This window comes from Dendronephthya gigantea, unplaced genomic scaffold, assembly GCF_004324835.1.
Source record: "Dendronephthya gigantea isolate DGI-Jeju-01 unplaced genomic scaffold, DenGig_1.0 000042F, whole genome shotgun sequence".
In the NCBI taxonomy this organism is placed as follows: Eukaryota; Metazoa; Cnidaria; class Anthozoa; order Malacalcyonacea; family Nephtheidae; genus Dendronephthya; species Dendronephthya gigantea.
The window spans coordinates 1,093,542-1,113,634 of record NW_021163052.1 but is presented as its reverse complement, the minus strand read 5'-3'; the positions used below and the strand labels follow the sequence as shown (position 1 = coordinate 1,113,634).

At 37.8% G+C, this 20,093-nt stretch overlaps 2 protein-coding genes across 2 annotated transcripts; one reads left to right on the top strand and one right to left on the bottom strand.

The window, feature by feature from the left end:
* Window positions 1-640: 640 nt before the first annotated feature.
* Window positions 641-10,377, bottom strand: LOC114526924 (tyrosine-protein kinase ABL2-like). Its single transcript, XM_028548468.1, has 15 exons — window positions 10,141-10,377; window positions 6,655-6,729; window positions 6,242-6,540; window positions 5,761-5,932; window positions 5,591-5,674; window positions 4,852-5,030; window positions 4,228-4,615; window positions 3,990-4,103; window positions 3,481-3,659; window positions 3,286-3,408; window positions 2,975-3,045; window positions 2,706-2,746; window positions 2,269-2,371; window positions 1,871-1,970; window positions 641-1,799 (listed from the first exon to the last, which is right to left on the bottom strand). The coding sequence occupies exons 2-15, from the start codon at window positions 6,725-6,727 to the stop codon at window positions 1,494-1,496; spliced, it is 2,232 nt and encodes a 743-aa protein (XP_028404269.1). The 5' UTR covers window positions 6,728-6,729; window positions 10,141-10,377; the 3' UTR covers window positions 641-1,493.
* Window positions 10,378-13,290: 2,913 nt separating this feature from the next.
* Window positions 13,291-20,093, top strand: LOC114526846 (ephrin type-A receptor 4a-like). The gene is made up of 14 exons (XM_028548373.1): window positions 13,291-13,432; window positions 14,081-14,220; window positions 14,400-14,477; window positions 15,195-15,260; window positions 15,359-15,427; window positions 15,804-15,860; window positions 15,971-16,154; window positions 16,460-16,570; window positions 17,884-18,065; window positions 18,257-18,382; window positions 18,769-18,842; window positions 18,951-18,991; window positions 19,528-19,630; window positions 19,888-20,093. Exons 1-14 carry the CDS (start codon window positions 13,330-13,332, stop codon window positions 20,033-20,035), a joined length of 1,482 nt encoding a protein of 493 aa, XP_028404174.1. The 5' UTR covers window positions 13,291-13,329; the 3' UTR covers window positions 20,036-20,093.

Sequence of the window (20,093 nt, the reverse complement as noted above, 5' to 3'; positions counted from 1 at the left end):
ATTAACCATAAGCTAAATCTAGTTTTTTGAACGATACCAACGCTTCATGTAAAAACTGCAAAGCAGAGAAGAGGAATTAAGTTTATTGAAGAGTACCGCCTGACTTCCTCTATAATACAACACACCTAAAAGGTTGCCAAGCGAATGTTTTGTGAATTATTTCGTCTAAATATAAACTTTTCTACGTCACATTTTACACGTGGATAAAAACTCTTGTTGATTCGAACTGGAGAGAATGAGAGATCCCTTTAAGCAAAGGCAGTCTTTATTCTACTATTTAACGACGACAATGAAATTAACTGTTGTGCGAAAGCAGATATATAAAATTGGCCTTAATTATCATGCAACGTCATAGTTTTAAAGGTGCCTCTTTGGCACTGAATGTAAGTATGAAGGCGTGCATCCATATCGTGGGTGTAATTTACGGATTTACTCGAAAAATTGTGTATAAGTATTTACATGCACTGATTTTTTCTTTAATAGCACATTGAATTCGACTTTCTGAATTAGAATATATAATTCAACTTTTTAGGTCTTTGCCGGATGAAAATAGAAAATTTTAGTCATAACACTGTAAACTATATTTATATAAAACGTCTGATTTAATCTGAACACCAATTATTTGTAAATTGCCCTTTGGTAAATCTTTACATATCGTTTTTCTTAGCGAAAAACTTAAATTAAGAAGTATATTTATATATATACATCGATATATTTATTGTACATATGAATATACTTAAAAGTATTACGTTTACATTGTTATCTCATTATTAAAATTTGTGATATATTATTATCCTGCATGTCGTAACATTCAAGGTATTTCAATTTATTAAATACTGCATGCGTCCTATATATCAAACACCACGAATGGACCTAAAAGAAGGTAATTTTCACTGTCCAAACTCCATGCAAGGATCGGTTGTGTAAGGGTTTTTTGCCAACTCTGCATGTCTTTAACTCTAGCTTAAAAGGCCCTGAAAGTTGACTTAACCTAGTTTGCTGTTTTTAAATCTTTGGTCAATCTAAAAATAAAAGGAATACTCGAAGCTCGATTTCCTGGAAGTTTCACTTCGAATGCCCTCCGCAGACAAAACGAAAGTTTCGATAATCACCATCAATCATTATCAATCCTGATCAATCAACATTAAAATGAGTTTTAATTAAGAGCGACATAATACAATGAATCAAAGTTCCAGGAATTTTATGAACTTTGTGTCCCTCGCGCATCTTTTTAAAACGGAAAACTGGAATAATTGGTGTCTTTAAAATGTGGAATGTGAAATGTGTCTTTATGAAAATACACATAGGACCTGCCCATGTCATTAAGTATTATAAATGTTATAAAAGGTTATTTGCAGTCCGGTTAGCGCATGCACTTGGTATGTTTACATTTTCTTTGCCTCTGCATGTATATTAAATTATGAAACTTATCATGATTATTTTGCTCTCTTTTTGACCCTACAAGAACAGGGCGGCACGATATTATTTTATTACTAACAATGACTGGTTTGATCGTCCGAGTTTCTCCTTAAACTACGTAGTTCAAAGGCATTAGTGCCGCTGTCGACACTACTACGCCCGCGATTCACTATCCCAATTTCTGGTACCTTCGCTGGGCACTCGCTTTCACTCGACGTTTCGACATTTTCTTGAGATGAACGAATAACCTTTAAAGGAACGTTTGCTTCTTTCTCAGGTGTTTCTAGAAGTTCTTCGTCTTCTTCAAAAACCGGCAAATCGTCGCTATCTTCAGTCATTCTGCTGGACTGTGTCATTCGACTGGCTTCTGATTCCCTGCGCTGTAAGAAGGTCGAAAGATTTAAAGTTGGCGGCCGGAGTTTTTTTGGTTTTGAACAGAAATGTCACTCACCATCTCCTCTTTTTCAATCAGTTCCATTTCGCGTAACGCTTGAGCGAATTTCGGCCGATCCTCTGGATTTGCCAACCAACACCTTTGCATCAGCTGATAACTGAAAAAGTGGAAACTTAGTATTCTACCAGCACTTCTTTTCTATTGCATGATAATGCAATTAACAATCTCCCTTTCAGAGTAGAAGACTGGCACTGGGTTTAGCCGCTTGTTTGGCGGGAAATAGCTACGTGACCTATATCTATAAGATTCCGTGCATCCCTAAAGCTTTTATTCAATCTGAATCAAGAAGGCGTATTTTGAACCATTTAGTATCTTAAAAGTCCTTCTAAACGTTTGAGAGGAGGCTTGTAATGATGTATGAAGTTTGTATGTGTACGTTATTTAAGTATTCTTACAATGAATCTGGGCAGTTTTCTGGCTGAGCCATTCTGTAACCTTGTTTCAGATATTTCTCCAGCAATTCGTTTCCATTAGCAATTCCTGGGTAAGGATTGACACCTAATAATATAGATCGGATCATTTAATGAAAGGTTACGGTGTCTTTGGATAAGCTGCACCTGCTTCAACAGGTTAAAAATTTACTTAGCTATTTGCGAGAACTCCTGAAATGTTGTTAAGAACATTATTCATGACTAAATTCGGCAGTTGGCAAAGCATGCAACTCAGGTATCTGGCAGGAATCAAACTTGTCAAGGCTTGTCAAAATAGAAATGTTTTCTACAGTATTTATAATCGCTTATATATTTTGTTATTCTTTATAAAACTATTCGAAATTTTGTGAAGGTGTATTTTTATGAATATAGCAATAGGTATATTTCAATAATTAACCTACCGTCCATGTACAATTCCCATAGCAATATTCCAAAAGACCATCTTTGTTAAAGAAAAAAGAGAGACCGAGATTTTAATGGCTTCCATATTCTATTGTACAGATTTATCATTATGTGTTGCATTACTTAATAACCACAGGACTGCTTTCGCACGACACTTTCTAACGTGTCTCAAGCGGTCCCATGACAAACCCTTGACCTTATTATCTCCAGATTTCAAGAGATGACTTAGTCTTGCGAGACAGGATTTCTACTTATTGTGTTGACTTACATGTCACTTTGGACTGTGTAAATGCATGACTCAATTGCTTCGATCGCCATCCATCTGACGGGCAGAAATCCCTATGAATATAGAAGTGATAAAAAATGAGGTATTGTCAAATTATGACCGATTATTATTCATTTTCTGAACGTTATTCTTGTTGTTGCTGGCAATGTTTGATTAATCTGAATATTTCAATTATAATCTGCCTTTAAATTGGATAAAGCTCGTTACCAATCCACGCACGTTGACTTGAGAGTTCAGAAATCCCTTCCGAATTCTCTGCAGTGTCAGATTAATATGAATTTAATAAGAATTACCGAAGTCTCTTTACAATACATCCCCCTGAGGTATACGTCTTTCGCCATTCCGAAATCGGCTATTTTTGCAACTTCATTTTCGTCCAGAAGGATATTTCTTGCCGCCAGGTCGCGATGAAGGATCTGAAATAAAACATGGACACCACTTTTCGATACAGAATGATAATTTTCAACAGCAACAAAAATCGTTCCTACCTGTCTTTGACTGAGGAAAATCATCCCGCTACAAATCTCCATTGCTCTTTTTAGTTTCCAGCGAAAGTCCAACTTTTGTATGCTCATATTCACATATTCATTGAAATTATTGCGGCTGTTTTGTAAGTATTTTAGAAGACTACCTTTCTCACAGTACTCGACAATAACGTACAATGGACCTTGATTGTAAAGAAAGACAACAGTGTGAAGTTAACTTTTGCAAAAAACAAAGAACGTCAGGAACAAGAAAATTGTCTAAAACAGCAAAGCAAACAAAACATCAACAACAATTAACAGCACTGTGAATAAACAACAATGTGAACAAAAATAACAGCACGAACAATAACAAACTGCAATAGCACGATCAACATCAACAACGGCAAAAACAGCAACAACAACATCAGCAGCAAACTGTTTGCATCAATGTTATGTTAACTATTGCAATCTATTCTTCCACCATCGCTAATGGTATATTGTGCATTGAATGTACTGAAAACAAATTCACGTACTGTTCGCTTCCATGCATCCTCCTAGTAGACTGACCACATTAGGATGATAGGGGATCTGATAGAGCATCTGTAGTTCCTGAAAGAGTTCCCGTTCATCTTCATACGTCCCTCTGCCTAAATGGTAAAAATCACAATACTTCCAATGTAATCATACTTAGTCTACATTCAAGACTACAGTCAGAGGGGGTTTTGGTGAAACCTAGCTAACAGATCTATGATATCAAAGTGTGTAGCCTACCTCGAATCATTTTTACGGCGCATTTTGTTCTGATGCCTTTGATAAGAACATTGGCCAATTCCACTTGTCCAAATTGTCCTCGTCCCAGCATTTTGTTCGTGAAATCAATATCCTCTATGGCGATGTGCATGTCAAAATCGAATTGCATTTCTTGACGAGATAACGGTCGTTTCCGTGTAACAGGTTTTGAGAGGGCTAGTGAATTTTGTTTATTATCATCGTGGTTAGGGATTTCATTCGATGTAGAGGTGTTTGCATTTGTGTTGCTGTTCGTAGTAATGTTCGGATCTATCGTTGTATTCTCCGTCGTCTGTCCTTTCATGCTCAGATAACCGTCAGTTGTTTCTTCTGCAGCTTGTACTGAAACTGTTATTTCGGCTGCCGTGTCCTGAAATATAAAAATTAGATAAAGAGGTTTGCTTGATAAAGGATCAGACGTTTAAGCTTAAGATATGGGTCTGTTGTTTTGTTAAAGTTATATAAACCAAAATAGACACTTTTTCATGCAAAAAATTCGGAAATTATTATCTTGGACTTATTGACTGCCCTCATGACGAAGGCGTTCTAGTGCAGTGACAATCGTCTTATTCCTTTCGCAAAGAAGGGGGGAAGTGTCTTTTATACCTCGTGTGGCTCTTCCTGTGGTCCAGGGTTCGTCTCCACAGCTGCCTCTACGTATCCATTCCCATCGTGGCGACGTTTTGATTTCCATATTCTCACCCCCGCCAAGACGAGGCCGACGAACAAAACAAGACTGCCACACGTGATGAAGATTATTACGCCGACAGAAAGTGCAGGAACGTCTGACAACAAGATGAGAAGAAAAATTAGCGACAAATATAAGCCTTGTACTAGTAAGGTGTGCAATGCATCGTGGAACTGTTTGGGAACGTTAACGTAAACTTGCCAAAAAACCCCCAGCCCGCATGAGACGCATGCAACCATTCTCAGAGCTATGATATATTGATGAATTTGTAGAAGATCTTTGCTCGGTACAGTATGATTTCTAGAAGGATGATTCGTGTGGAATTCAAACACAATCCACTTTAGACTAGGACCATTTGAGACTTGCACTTGCATGTGTCTAATTGCCATTAAAATCCAAACCAAACTTCTATGAAGCATGAAGTTGATATCAATCTGATGCGACAAACAGGGGCGGATCCAGAGTTATGCGACTCGTGCGATTGCATTCGTCAAAATTTCCAAATAGTTTATCATAGTATACCATATTTCGACCAATGGGTGAGTATTCCATAATTCCATAAACGGGAATTACTATTTACAAATACGTTATAAATTGTGGGCAATAAGGCAATTATTAGAATGAATTTTAAGAGAATTGGTTGGCAAGAAGATTTACTTGGTTCACAATCGTTTATAGTCTCCTCCATCTGTATGCTACCTTCTTTGGCACGAACGTGACTGCCACTTCCAGTTCCACTTACTATAATAAAGAGTTTCTGAAATAGTAAGTTGAATCTAGTAAAGCCAGCTTCAAAACTGGGAGTATTAACTGGTTTTAATACTCACCACAAGTTGTATTCTTGAGGGTATACCCCGCCCTACAACACGGCTCATTATAACGGTCTTGCTCTTTACAGCACGATTTTTCATCAACGACATACGTCGGCGCCGAAATGCTGCGGTTTTCACGAAATCTTAACAATTCTTCCACCTTCACAGCTGTAAACATTCCTGACGCCTGAAATAACATAATAATAAGAACGAACTCTTTTTTTTACGTTGAAAACACAAAGAGTGCATTTTCTTCTGTTTTCTTAATAACAATGTTTTTTTGTTATGAATTTCCAAAAATATCTTCCTGTGAACGAATTGTTTTGACTTTTTCCCCAGGCCATGGTAGATAGACGTGTATACAAAGATGATATCCATTATAGCGTGTATCAGTCCTGGGTATTCGCCCCCCCCGGGTCGCGTTAGTGGTTGCCGACAGGGCAGGGGGGAACTGCCCCTCACGCCAACTGAGCTGTAACGTTTAAATATTTCTCACCTGAGTCAGCATATTTTCAGAACAGTGGTACGCGAAGATTTTTTGCACGTCCGCATTGTTGGGTTCGACTTTGAAGACCAAATCCAGTCGCGTTGCATTAAGCGCGCAACAAGATGAGAATTTGATGTCTTCAAGTGTAACTGTGGATTCTTCGCACGAAAATGTGGAGTTTGGATAAACGGGGGTCAAAAGTGGGATAATCTTTTCAAGCTTCTCCCTGGTCGGCTGACGGTTGTCCTTGTGAAACGCTGCAGTCGCATTGAGAAAAAACAAGCGACATCTTTCTGGAGAAATCTTATCTAAAAGATGCAGGAAATATTAGATCGCAACTTTCTTTCCGAACTATTTTTTAGGGTTGACAATTTTTTTTTTGGAATGGCAAAAGTAACCACAGCAGAAAATGTCTTTCTTACGCGGTGAGCCGTTAATCCAGAGTGCGGTGAAAGCGATCAAAAAATAACTTGAAAGGATATCGACACTTTTCATTGCTAAAACAAAAAAGAAAAACACGTTTTGTAGTTTATCCTTTTTTCGATATGGTTTACCGCTGACCCGAAAACAAAAGTTGGATTATTGATCAGCGGCGATTCTGCCTTGAAGACCAAACGGGGATCGTTGTTAAAATTTCGAGTTACATTGTTGCTCTGACAAATTGCTTACTGTTTTTTAGTCAGGAGCAGCGTTCTCGCGAGAATGGGCAAAAATGCAAGTCTTCAAGGTCTAGCTTTTGAAAGAAATATGTTTACATGCATGTGCGATTGGTGAAGAATAGCTACCAGTAATTTGTCAAATTAGTTTTGACTGTTTCATCAACCGGTAGTGCATAATCACCTACATTAGTTATCGCCAACAAATTTGGGAAGAATGAGAGTCGGATAATGAGAAATTCCTATTTGGAGTGCGCTATCTAATATGCTCGTCACAAATCAGAATTAGTCTCAACAATGAATAGCAGATGCGTTAATTGCTTTTTTTTAGGGTCGATGAGAAGTGAGAACTGTATACTGGGTTCATTCCATCGAATATCGTAAAAACGAATAATGATATATAAATGAACGTTGAGTATTAGATATATAAATATGGAAAGTTTCCACGTTGCTCAACATTGGTCGAAATTTTTAACAAATTTTAATCGGATTGTTTTTAATCGCGCGAGGAATGTTGGAAACTGTCTCTTTGAGGAGGCATTATTCAATGTTTGACGTTATCAGCGTTTTGACATTGATCATTGATTTGTTTGGGGTGGAGATTATGAGAGATTGATACATTCTTCATTAATAGCATTTTACTGTCAGCCTATCCGGAAATATAGGGTTTGCTTTCGGAAAATATTATTGTTATGTGCAATGCTGGAAGCAAGCGAACACAAATATACCTTCAAAATTCATGTTATGGAAATAGCATGCATTTTAGTTTAGAAATAGTATGGAAATTATAATAATATCAAGATTCCTGCCATTTTTACGCTATGGATACAGTATGGAAACAGTATGGGTATAGCAAATTTCATTAGTAAAAAAATTCCGGTGAAATTCAGTGCTGAACTGAATTTCTCTCATTCCTGATCAACTGTAAGCGTGGTGAATGACGAATTGACATGTAATGATATCTGTATAAAAATTTGGAAATTTCAAAATCTTTTTCATTTAGACTTTTATTTTGGAAGTTTATTTTGGCTTTTTTTTCATGACATGCAGCTGTATAGACGACATTGTTATGTCTATATATTTATGTAATCGCATACAATCTACGTAGTTTGCATTATCCTATCGTTTATAATCGCTGTCGCGATATGAGCTTATGTCTACTGTAGGAATTAAAGTATTTGTGCGATGTTCTCTCATGAACCAACCGGGTCAATAGAAAATATTTCCCGTCCGTCGAAATCAAACCAGGAAACTTTGATATTTAATATAGCTAAAGTTCAAAGATCTACTAGCTGGTCCCGGAAACCAGGTCATGTAGCTAAAACCTCTTTCCTGCGAAACGAATCCTTGTTGTCAAAATCTGATTGCTTTCGTTCTGTACTGAACGGCGGAAACAATGGAGTGCATGATATAGATTAACCCTTCAGGTGCTCTATTATCTCTCGCCGTCGCTTGTGAAATTGATAAGGCAACTTAACACAAGACGACAAGCCAAGTATTTTGGATGATTGATACTTCATATAAAAAAAACAACTGTATAATCTTAAAAGAGACGATTTGTTAATCATAAAATGCTGCTGAAATTCCTTTTTTATGTGTCTGGAAAACGTCTTATAAGACGTTTGGTTTTTGGTCGAAAATAGCAATCATTCTGAAACATATTTGCAATATGTGATTTCAGTCAGTTAAAACCTTGTCAGTTTTTGCAAAAAACTATATCTGCACTCTACAATTGACCACGACGTTTGAACTGATTATCTTTTCAGCCAGGTCGAAAGCAGGCCAAAAGCATGCCAGTCTATAGAATAGCTACTATACCTACACTAGACCACTACGATTGAGATATCTCTTTCAGATAGTTCAGACACAAACCAATACAGCGTATTGTATAAATGTAGCTACAATGCTATCTGCTATCTAGGGACGCCTTTGTTTTGGTTAAGCCTGAATCATATACACAAAAGTTCACAAAATGCATATCATTTTAAAGCCTGTAAAGTATAAGTTCACAAAATTAAGTAATTTGTTCAATCTTTGACCATTTGACTTTGAAGTTTAAACTGGATTAGCTGAATTATAACTATAATGAAGCTTTTTGCATGAAGAATTGTTAAAATGACCTTATTTTGCATTGAGCTGTATTTATTAAGATAGAGATCTGTCCTTTCATTTCGACCTTATATTTCAATTATCTTAATTAAGTAATTCTCTTCGACAAAGGAAGAGAAAAAGGTGATTAGAATAATCGATACAGCCATAACATGGCCTATGATCCCCCTATCATTATGATTGTTTCAAAATTACGTGCAGTTTTTCACAAAGGGATGAGAAAACATATATCTAAAGATAGATAGCTTGAATTTAGAGACTTAAAAAGTACATCGTTCAATATTATAAATCTGTATAAATCTTACAGCACTAAAGTCCTGCTTTAGGCGATGACATGCAATGCTGATATATAGATTTTGTTGATGGTAAGAATGTCATTCAAAAACCACACGTTAAATTTGCTGTATCTTCTAGTCTCTGAGTCAGTCGCTGCTTGTCGCGACCACGACAAGAGACGGATGTAAAAGAGTAAAGTGTTTCTTACAGCACTAAAGTCCTTCTTTAGGCGATGACAATGCTGATATATAGGTTGTGTTGTGGTAAGAATGTCATTCAAAAACCACGCGTTGAATTTTTTTCGCCTACTACACGGCTGCTATAGCTTATAGGGAGAGCGATCCGAAGCAAACTATACATGGAGATTTTTACCACATAATACTTAAATCTAATAGCATTGAAGAAATAAGGAAGTGCGCTTTGCTCTGATGTAGCTAGCTGGGTCGACAGCAACAAGCATTTTGGTTAAAATGTCCGTCAGTTTCCACAAATATTGCTTCTTAAAATGTATTTTTGCTGCGTTTTCTGCGAAATACGACGGACACGAATATCGATTGATTCGGGCATGCATTGCGAAAGAAAATTAATCCAATTTAATGGTCGATATACATACGTCTATATACCGGAATACTTCATCCCAGTATGAAACTTTACGTGTATGAATAATATTCTCGCTTTTTTAAGGCAGTAATTTCGTATTCAATCTATCTTGCATTATTATAACTGTATACCAAATGGTTAGAATGGTTCACCTTTAACGCAAATAGTTATCTTCTTTTTGTTATATAAAGCACGATTCAGCAGAATTTGATGCGAGACATCATCGTTTGAATGAAGTAAGATAGTCGAATCTACATATAATCTTACCTAACAATTTTCGTGCTCAGGACGAGGTTCACGCGTGGAAAGTGAATTTACCATTCTTCTGGCCTTATTAGGACGCAGCTGTAGCTGTTTTCAACAGATTTCCACGCAAAATTTGCTCGTACAGGTTTATCGCCATCTCGGAATGAAGCCAACATTGCATGTATGCAATGTCAATATTATGTTTGATATCTTCCGAGGGGTCGTGTTACCTTTACTGCTTGATGACAGACGGGCTGATAGGAAACACTGGTAATTTATCATATTACAGTTGTTGAGCAACGACCAGTCGACCAAGATCCATTTTGATAGCAACTTTGTAGTTTGTACTTAATTTCTATAATGGATAGCCTTAAATTGTTCGTTCATTCTCCGTTCCAGCAGGAATACTAAACTATATTTAATATAAATTATTTATACTGGATATAGCTCTAAATTGTTCTTCCTAGAGATCCAGTAAGGATCATCTCTTATTGATCCAGTGTTACTATAGGAGGAAGAGGAAAGTAAACTAAACTATTAAAACTAAATTTATTCCTATATAGCTCTATCAGTTCTAAACTGTTTTTTCTTGATGTACGTTAAGGATCATCTCAGACTTCAGGTTTCCGCCACATTTGGACATTAAAATATCGCGTCGCGTTTGCTTACAGGTCAGGTCGACTGACTCTACTCGAGATTAGAATGTCAAAGCGGGGGGAAGCTAGATTATTTATAGCTTACTTTAAATCGTTATTCAACTGGGATTAAATGTGCTCTAGGATACATCCACACAAAAGCTAAAATATTAAAAGATAATTGCAAAATTACACAGTTAATAGAGTCGCGTGTATGTATGGTTGGATGTTTATATAAGCTGATGATATGATTTTACTGTTTTACTGAATATAGAATGCAAAAATAGATAATACTGTGAATCTTTAAATTGTTTTTCATTCACCTTATATTTCATTTTATATTATATATTTCAATTAAATTTCATTCACCTTATTTTGCTCAAAAATGTTGTGTTTTGAAGTCAATGTGAGCATATACCTATAATGTACATGCGCCTAGCACGCACACGTCATTTGTGTACTGCGTGTCATCTTATCCAAACCAATGCCACTTCCATGCCACTTAAGTCATTCGTGACTATTGTCATCGCGTGCATCCGAACTGTGATCCGACCCACGCACGAGAGCCGACACTTAAACAAACGATATCGTGGGTCAGTTATCCCAGCAAGCTTCTCTCGTTCTTGCGACTTGAGGGATCAATTCTGGATAGTTTTCGAGCTGATCTTTAGCCCTAGTGTGATAAGCATATAGTGGTTGCCTCCATTGGGTATCTCGATCAAGAATACGACATCGATGATAAAAGATCTGACATCTCTTTCTGCCGAACTGAGATTATGTTTAGATCACGAATGATGACGTGTATGGCCGTGTATCTGTACAATAACAGCTCGACTGACCAGTGAAAATGTCAAACCTTAACTAAACACTTCTCGGCTGATGAATTCAGCAAATATTGATTAAAATAATTGCAAATATGGAGGGCATGATACGACAAATATAGATCGATAGATATACGTAACAGACAATTAGTCAAGGTTTTATCTCCTAGTTTCTGAGTCAGTCGCTGTTTGTCGCGACCACGACAAGAGACGGATGTAAAAGAGTAAAGTGTTTCATTTCATATCTCTGGCACCAACGCTGTAAAATAAAATATTGATTTCCATACCTCACACGAAAGACAAGATTAACTTTGACTATTTCACATCTACCATTTGTTACAGTAGCGACAGGTACAATGAGTAATAAGCGGAATACATAACGGCTTTAGCATTGTATGTCAGCAACAAATCATCAAGCAGCCATTCAGAATTGTTCAATATCCTTTTTGCACACGCTTTTGACGTTTAAAACTGTTGTACGCTTGTATAAACTATCTTATTAAAACATGGATAAAACGCATTTTTTAAAACCGCGCAGCTGAAAATGATTCGGATTTTATTCGAAATATGCAGGGGGGGGGTTATTGTGGATGTGTCACAATTATTTGCACTTCTTATTCAAGATAACTTTTATTATACAGCGTTGCCAACCCACGCTTTGTGGTTTAAATAACCACTTAACGCATAACTGATTTTTAAAGAGAATTTGAATACTGTTGATACGCGGTAATAAAAATCACAGGGAATAGAACTTCCGGACTTCAGAACGAATTGGTTGAACGTAATAAAATGGTGTTAGTTCTGCCATGATTGCAAATTGTCTTTGAAAACGCCAGGAACATATCGAGAATTAACTATCGCACTTTCGATTCATTATCTGGCGTGTTGAGACTGTGTAATATAAGGTAGGAATTTTGTCTTTGTCTTGAAATAAACATTCGACATTATATGTTGTATGTTATAACGTTGAAACATCTGTTGTGTTCGCATAATTTAGGATTAAATTATTAAAAACAACGGATATGTTCAGCTTTATTTCATTGCCTTGTACAGCATATCGTGTCACGGAATTCTGAACAAGCTTAAGACATTAAGTAGTTTTTTAATTGTATTTGACCCGCATATTTCTGTGCACGATAGTCACGCATGCAAGACAGCGTACGTAGCGGTTTCGCTTTTCACCTTTTCTTCCACATCTTTACGCCCTGTATATTGACAGTTAACCTTTAAGAGAGTGATACTGAGAAAGTCGTTTAATTGTTCAATTTAAACAAATTATTTCAAGTCTTGGAATGTCGTATTATCACTAAGCTCTCTTAATCTATACACTTCTGTTTATATTCGCTTCCTTGTGTACTTTGAATTTATCGCTATATACGTATCACAAATTACATGAGCTCGAGCGTCGAGGATATAGTCAGTAACACTTTCCCCTCGGCGGCTTTAAATGTATATTTCCCGCCACAGCAAAATGCGAAGACGTTTGTGTACATATAGTTCGCATTTTTTGTACTTAGGCTTAATTTCTTTCTCCGCGTACATTGTAAATATAGTATCGAAAGTGATAGACACAATATTGTCACCTGATTCAAAGATGCCAAAATTACTTGAGCGATCAATAAATAAAATACACAAATTCGCTAAAGACTTGGTAATTGTTATTACAGTGATCGCTTTTAGCTGTGAGCAATACTGATGAACTTCATTCTATTTAAGAAAAACTAACGTCACCACTCGGAATCATATTATAGATCATGTTTCATCGACATGTCTGCCCTCGCTGGCTTTTTCACGGATTTCTGTTGTTTTTCTTGTACTCTGTGGGAAAGTCTGCAACAACACCAACAGCAAAAGACGGTCAGTGTATGGTAAAAGCTAGTATACCAGCTCACTTCTGGCAAAGAGTTTACTTAACGTTTTATCAAATTCTAGATCTTTTGCTATTTAATTCCCAGAATTTGTCATGCTCCTAAAGGTCTGTTCACACGATCCATTTACGTCGGATCCACTTCACTTCTGATGGATGTTTTATAGTCTGTCGACTTGCAATGTATTCGGGCAGCAAATCTAGATCGACTAAAACCAATGTAGCACTGCTATATCAATAACAAACTACATTCCATACGTCAGAAGTGAAATGAATCCGACCGAGTTGCATCATGTGAACGGGCCTTGAGAGAAAAATATTTAAAAATATTAAACCTTGAAAGAATCACGCATAGCATGTCGTATATGATTTTAATATTTAAACAAGGAACTGTATTTTTAGTCTTATAGGCAGATATAAATAACGATACACTTGGATGCAGGGTTCTTGAATTAAACAATCTAAAATGACAGTAATCTGCCTGTACTGAAATACAAATGGACCGGTTCGGCTGTTTTTACAGTATATAAAGGAAAGCATCCAAGAACTTGCATATTCTCAAAAAACTTGCATATTCTCAAAGAGCTTGCATATTCCAAAGAACTTGCATATTCTCAATATATCTCTCTTCTTTATAGATTCTGTGGATAAACTGGACAATACAATCATATATATCATTGTGGGCGTTGGTCTGCTTTTTCTGTTCACTGTTACCATCGTGGTTATCGTGTCTTTATACCAGATGAAAGATTCTCCTGGAGCTCAGGTTGCTAAAGGGGTATAAGACGTACTTTTGCTTTCCACGTTAATAGAAGCGGGCGTCGACTCGCGTCCTATATATAGGGACGGTCAGCGTGCATATACTGAAAAAAATACTTCTAGTTAGGATCTATATAGTTAGGTTTTTGTCAACTAGTATTAGTTTCCATGGGGAACTAAATCCCTTATTTCCTAAAGGTTGAAAGGATGGATGGCGCCCAAAGACGAAACGAGGTCCAAGGAGGATATCCTTCAACTACTTTAGGGCAATTAGAGGTGAGTAAACACAGAGACAATCAGGGAGTTAGGTGAGATTCATCATCTTCCCGCCAAACTTGGTGTTGTTTTCTTATACGCCATCTGACGAATCCCATTGTTGGGCTTCTGACTAGGCAATTGTTTAACAAACTGGTACACAAAAGCGCTGATATCCGCACACGGCATCGTCAAACGTTTTGAACGAAACCCTCGTAAAGAGGCTCTCCTTTTTGTGAAAAGTACATCAATTCTCAGCACGTTTATTATAAAGTAAACAGAATTGAAAAAATACATCTAGTTAGGATCTATCTAGTAGGTTTGTCAATAAATATTAGTTGCAGGGTCACAGTCTGTTGACCGCCATTCAGAGCGACAAATTAAAATAGCATTAGTTGAAAGTAAGCAAGCGCAAAATACGACGAATTTGGGTCGCGTTTTCGCAAGAAGTAGTACACGGCAGAAACTTTGATTGATGAATGTCGCATCATGAGTGAACAATGTTGTGCTGCACCTGTTGAACAGTATTGTCAACAATGTTGTTGAACCCTGTTGAACCATCAATTTTGTTGCAAATGTAATTGTTAATGGTTGACAGTGGTTCAATAACACCCACTGTCAACAAAGCTGTTGACAGGGTGCAGCACAAAATTTGCTTTCAAACAACTTGTATCAACATGGTTTCCATCAGAGAAAGCTCGTCAAACTTCTTGCACTCTTACTCATTATCTTATGCAGACTGCAGCGGCAATAATTCATAGACAAAGTGGTTACCCCAGTGCTCTTTCTGACGGGCGACCGGTAGTAAGTACCTTCACTTTTCACAGGTATATATAGAAACGCATGCAAGTTTACAAAATTAATGAAAAGTCAGTCATCTTGACATATTCATCTTCTCCTAGGTTGTAAATACAAACGTCCAGAGGTATAGCGGCGTTTCCAATCCAAGACAATCTACGGCATCAGATCGGGTAAACATCTACTTTTAACAACAACTTGTGATACATGCAGAAATAAGTGGACAACAGTCATCATGCATGGCTATGCTTTAAGCTATCAGATGTCTTTTTTTAAACTGTTTAAGTTAATGCTCCAAGAACTTTTCTCCGCGTTGTTCTACAGACAGTTGCATAGAGTAGAACTTGATTTTAACTATGTACAATGCTTACTATACAACAGAAAAATGATTTGAAGTATCTTTGATTACTGACTTTGCGATTTCCAATCAACGAACTTGGGAAGAACGCGAAAAACTCCCGATATATGAGTTGTGATTGTATGCCGGTGTCTTCACACTTTACTGTAGTTGAATGAGCTAACGAACAAAACGCATTCCTCCAACTTTAGCCAGGACCAGAAGTCTACGTATTAAATGATCACCAAAGAAATAGCAGGATCTCCCAGGTACATATATGTACATTCATGTCTGAAACTTGTCTTGAAGCATTGCAAAGTTACTAAATATTGACATGAAAGATAATAGCGAAGAGCGTTGTTTGTATTCACATCTCTAGGATGGAGCTTTCCAATTAAGCCCGATCATTCCCGAAGAGCGACCGACGTGGTGGGAAATACCCCAGGATAAGCTGAAGATCTACTGGGACAATGTTCTTGGGTCTGGACAATTTGGAGTCATACTAATGGGAGAGGTGATCAAAGGGCGCCGAGAAATTATTTGCGCTGTGAAAACTTTAAAACGTGAGGATTTGATCTTGCATACATATCATAGCAAAATATTACTCACATATAGTTTGTTGCTAAGAATGAAAAGCTTGATCTTATTCAGCAAAGACAGGCGTACATTGGATCAGGGGGAGTATTGTGGTATAGCATTATTAGCATGGCGTTTCCACTATAGAGCCCTGAGTTTGAGTATGTGCTACCATGACTGACCTATGGTAGATGGACTGAGCATGCTACCCATTTAATCGGGAGCTGGACGTCTCGACGTGATAAACTGCTATGGAATAGTATCAATTGAAAACTCTCTCCACTTTTTGCAGGAGAAGCGACGACAAACGAAAGAGAAAGTTTGAAAACTGAATTGAAGAACATGTCCAATATGGATTCTCATCCTTACATTGTGAATTTGATTGGAGCTCAAACAAGAGATGGTTAGTATACGATCTGGAAAAGATTTCCACTTTACAAAAATTATCGTGCAGTGAAAGTTTTATTTACATGTTTCATTCCACTACATCAATTGCAATACTGAGTGTTGTATATTGCAAAGACTTAACACTGAGTACGCCGAAAGACGAAATGATTGCTGGAAATGACGAATTCGACCATGCTCGAATTGGCCGGAAAATGACGAATTGGACCATCGTCGAATTGGCCGGAAAATGACAAATACAACCATGGTCGAGTTATCCGGAATATGGCGAATACGACCATGGTCGAATTGGCCGGAAAATGACGAATACGACCATGGTCGAATTGGCCGGAAAATGACGAATTCGACCATGGTCGAATTGGCCGGAAAATGACAAATACGACCATGGTCGAGTTATCCGGAATATGGCGAATACGACCATGGTCGAATTGGCCGGAAAATGACGAATTCGATCATGGTCGAATTGGCTGGAAAATGACGAATTCGACCATGGTCGAATTGGCCGGAAAATGACGAATTCGAATTGGCCGGAAAACGACTAACTCGACCATGGTCGAGTTCGCCGGAAAACGACTAACTCGACCATGGTCGAGTTCGCCGGAAAACGACTAATTCGACCATGGTCGAGTTCGCCGGAAAACGACTAACTCGACCATGGTCGAGTTCGCCGGAAAACGACTAATTCGACCACGGTCGAGTTCGCCGGAAAACGACTAACTCGACCATGGTCGAGTTCGCCGGAAAACGACTAATTCGACCATGGTCGAATTCGCCGGAAAACGACTAACTCGACCATGGTCGAGTTCGGCGAAAAAAGACTAACTCGACCATGGTCGAGTTTGCCGGAAAACGACTAACTCGACCATGGTCGAGTTCGCCGGAAAACGACTAACTCGACCGTGGTTGAGTTCGCCGGAAAACGACTAATTCGACCATGGTCGAATTCGCCGGAAAACAACTAACTCGACCATGGTCGAGTTCGGCGAAAAAAGACTAACTCGACCATGGTCGAGTTCGCCGGAAAACGACTAACTCGACCATGGTCGAGTTCGCCGGAAAACGACTAATTCGACCATGGTCGAGTTCGCCGGAAAACGACTAACTCGACCATAGTCGAATTAGCCGGAAAATGACGAATTCGACCATGGTCGAATTAGCCGGAAAATGACGAATTCGACCATGGTCGAGATTCAAGTATGGCGTGCTTTTGTATACTGAAGCGTCGGAATTTTAAAATAGGATCGTCGCTGGAGGCTTAATTCTAGGGTGCCTATCCATATGTTCATCTTATGCTCTTCATTTCTCTCGCAGGTGAATTCAATGTGGTGGTAGAATACTGTGCCAACGGTGACTTGTATAATTACGTGAAAAAGAACAGACTTGATCTATCCTCGCAGGGCCTTAAGGGAACTGGCACGACGATAGAATACGTCACCAGATTGAGAATTTCATTCGACATCGCGAATGGCATGGCTTACCTGGCGACAAAAGGGGTAGGTTTGAATGTTCTCGTCTTTTTGTCACAACTCGTGATAGTTCGCCACGAATATTCAGCATCAACTGGACTTAAATGTTATTACAAACGAACAAGCTGGGAGTGATCTTCCTTTATTCAAATTCCCATATATGAGTGTTTCCTTTCGATAGTAGTCTTTGAAAAAAATGAATAATTCTGTTTTTCTAGTTTATTCACCGTGATCTCGCAGCCCGCAATGTGCTGCTGGATGGAGAACTACGAGCGAAAGTCTCTGATTTTGGTCGGTCTCGTGACGTCAGCGCTACTTTCAAAACTATTCAAAGTTTTCGCAAGGTAAGATTTAAAATTACCACAGTCTTACATTCATGCCATAGAAAAATGAACCGCTGAAGATACAAAAAAACGTCTCGAAGGAAAAGACTTGCACTAAAAATAATTAACCGTAACCGTTTCTTTGTTGAAACAACATAATATCTTTTGAAATATGCCTTATTTCGGTTTCAAATTTATGTCAGAGCCATGGTTTTACTAACTAAAGATTATCATGCAATTTTGACTGGTTTCATAGAGAATAACAAAATAAATAATCGATTAAATACTGCAGAATGGTTTTCAATTACGACAACTCCCTGAGCGCTGATTCGCTGAAATATAAGCGCAAGATCACTGTTTGTGAATGACCATTTGTCCATTTCCTGGATTTTTCCCCTGTTTCCTAGAACGAGCCAGTCCCAACAAGATGGATGCCTGTGGAAACATTGCGTAAGCAGGAATTCACCTCAAAGAGTGACGTGTAAGTCTTTTTATGATATCTTACTTCGCAGGCTAAAAATGATTTCCAGAAATGCTTTCATTCACGAAAACTCTAATGCTTACCATGATTAACCATCGCTTTTTACAGATGGTCCTTTGGAGTTTTACTATGGGAGATCGAAAGTGGAGGTAACGAATTCACACGGAATACTGGATAGCATACATTTAGGATCACCCATATATCCTTGTGTCCGTTATTACAATATTTTTTAACAGTCTCCATCCCCTTTCCTATCAATCTCATATAAGTCATATTTGAATTCTGCTTCGATTTTAGCTGACAAAATTACTGTGTTATTTTTTTTCAAAAACATAACCGGATTATCCTGTTTCATTTCAAACATAATTTGACAAGGCTGATTTTAAATGAAACCAAAGTATTTAGGATTCAAGTCCAGTCTAATATCGCTGGTTACTTTGAATGACAACAGTTTTTACCCAGTTGTATTTATCAGAGCGCATGGCCTCCAAAATTGCGTTATGAGGGAGTTATGAGAAGAGTTGGAAAGCGTTTGGGAATATGTTGAATACCGATACAGGAAAGGTCTAAACCATGCGCGTGCAGTCATGCTGAAAGACAAGATTGGGAAACAAAAAGGCGGTTTTTTTTTTAATTGGTAGGCTTCTACACCCTCGTTGATAACTTGTGCCCCGCGTTTATCTAGGTATCCGGCCGTACAATGACTTGGACACTTACAGGCAAGTTGTAAACAAAGTGGTTAACGAGGGGTACAGATTGCAAAAACCTTATTACTGTCCAGACGTCATGTAAGTTATAACGATTTTGCTTCCTGATAGTAATTTTTAGCCTTCAGGCGGAGTCCTAAACTGCTGGTCTGTAGTAATAATACCAAGTCACATAGTTTGCAATAGGACAAGCCAAACTCTTCTCCTGTTCACCATAAATGCGATGATTTATAACATATTTTAAATTTTTTATGTTCATTATTTTGAAAAAGGAGATCTGAAAAGCAATATTTTTAACTATTTTTTACAATTCATGTTCAACTGATAATTTTCCACAGCTACGAGATAATGAAAGAATGTTGGAAAATTGACCCGGACGAGAGGCCAACGTTTACGCAGATCGCCACAAATCTTGGCAACTTGCTACAGGCAAACATGCCTAGCCAAATACATTACACCACAATGCCCACTTTGCCTCGTGCATAAAAAGATTTATTTTATAACTGTAGCTAATAAATTCCAATGATTGAAACCAGGCCATTTC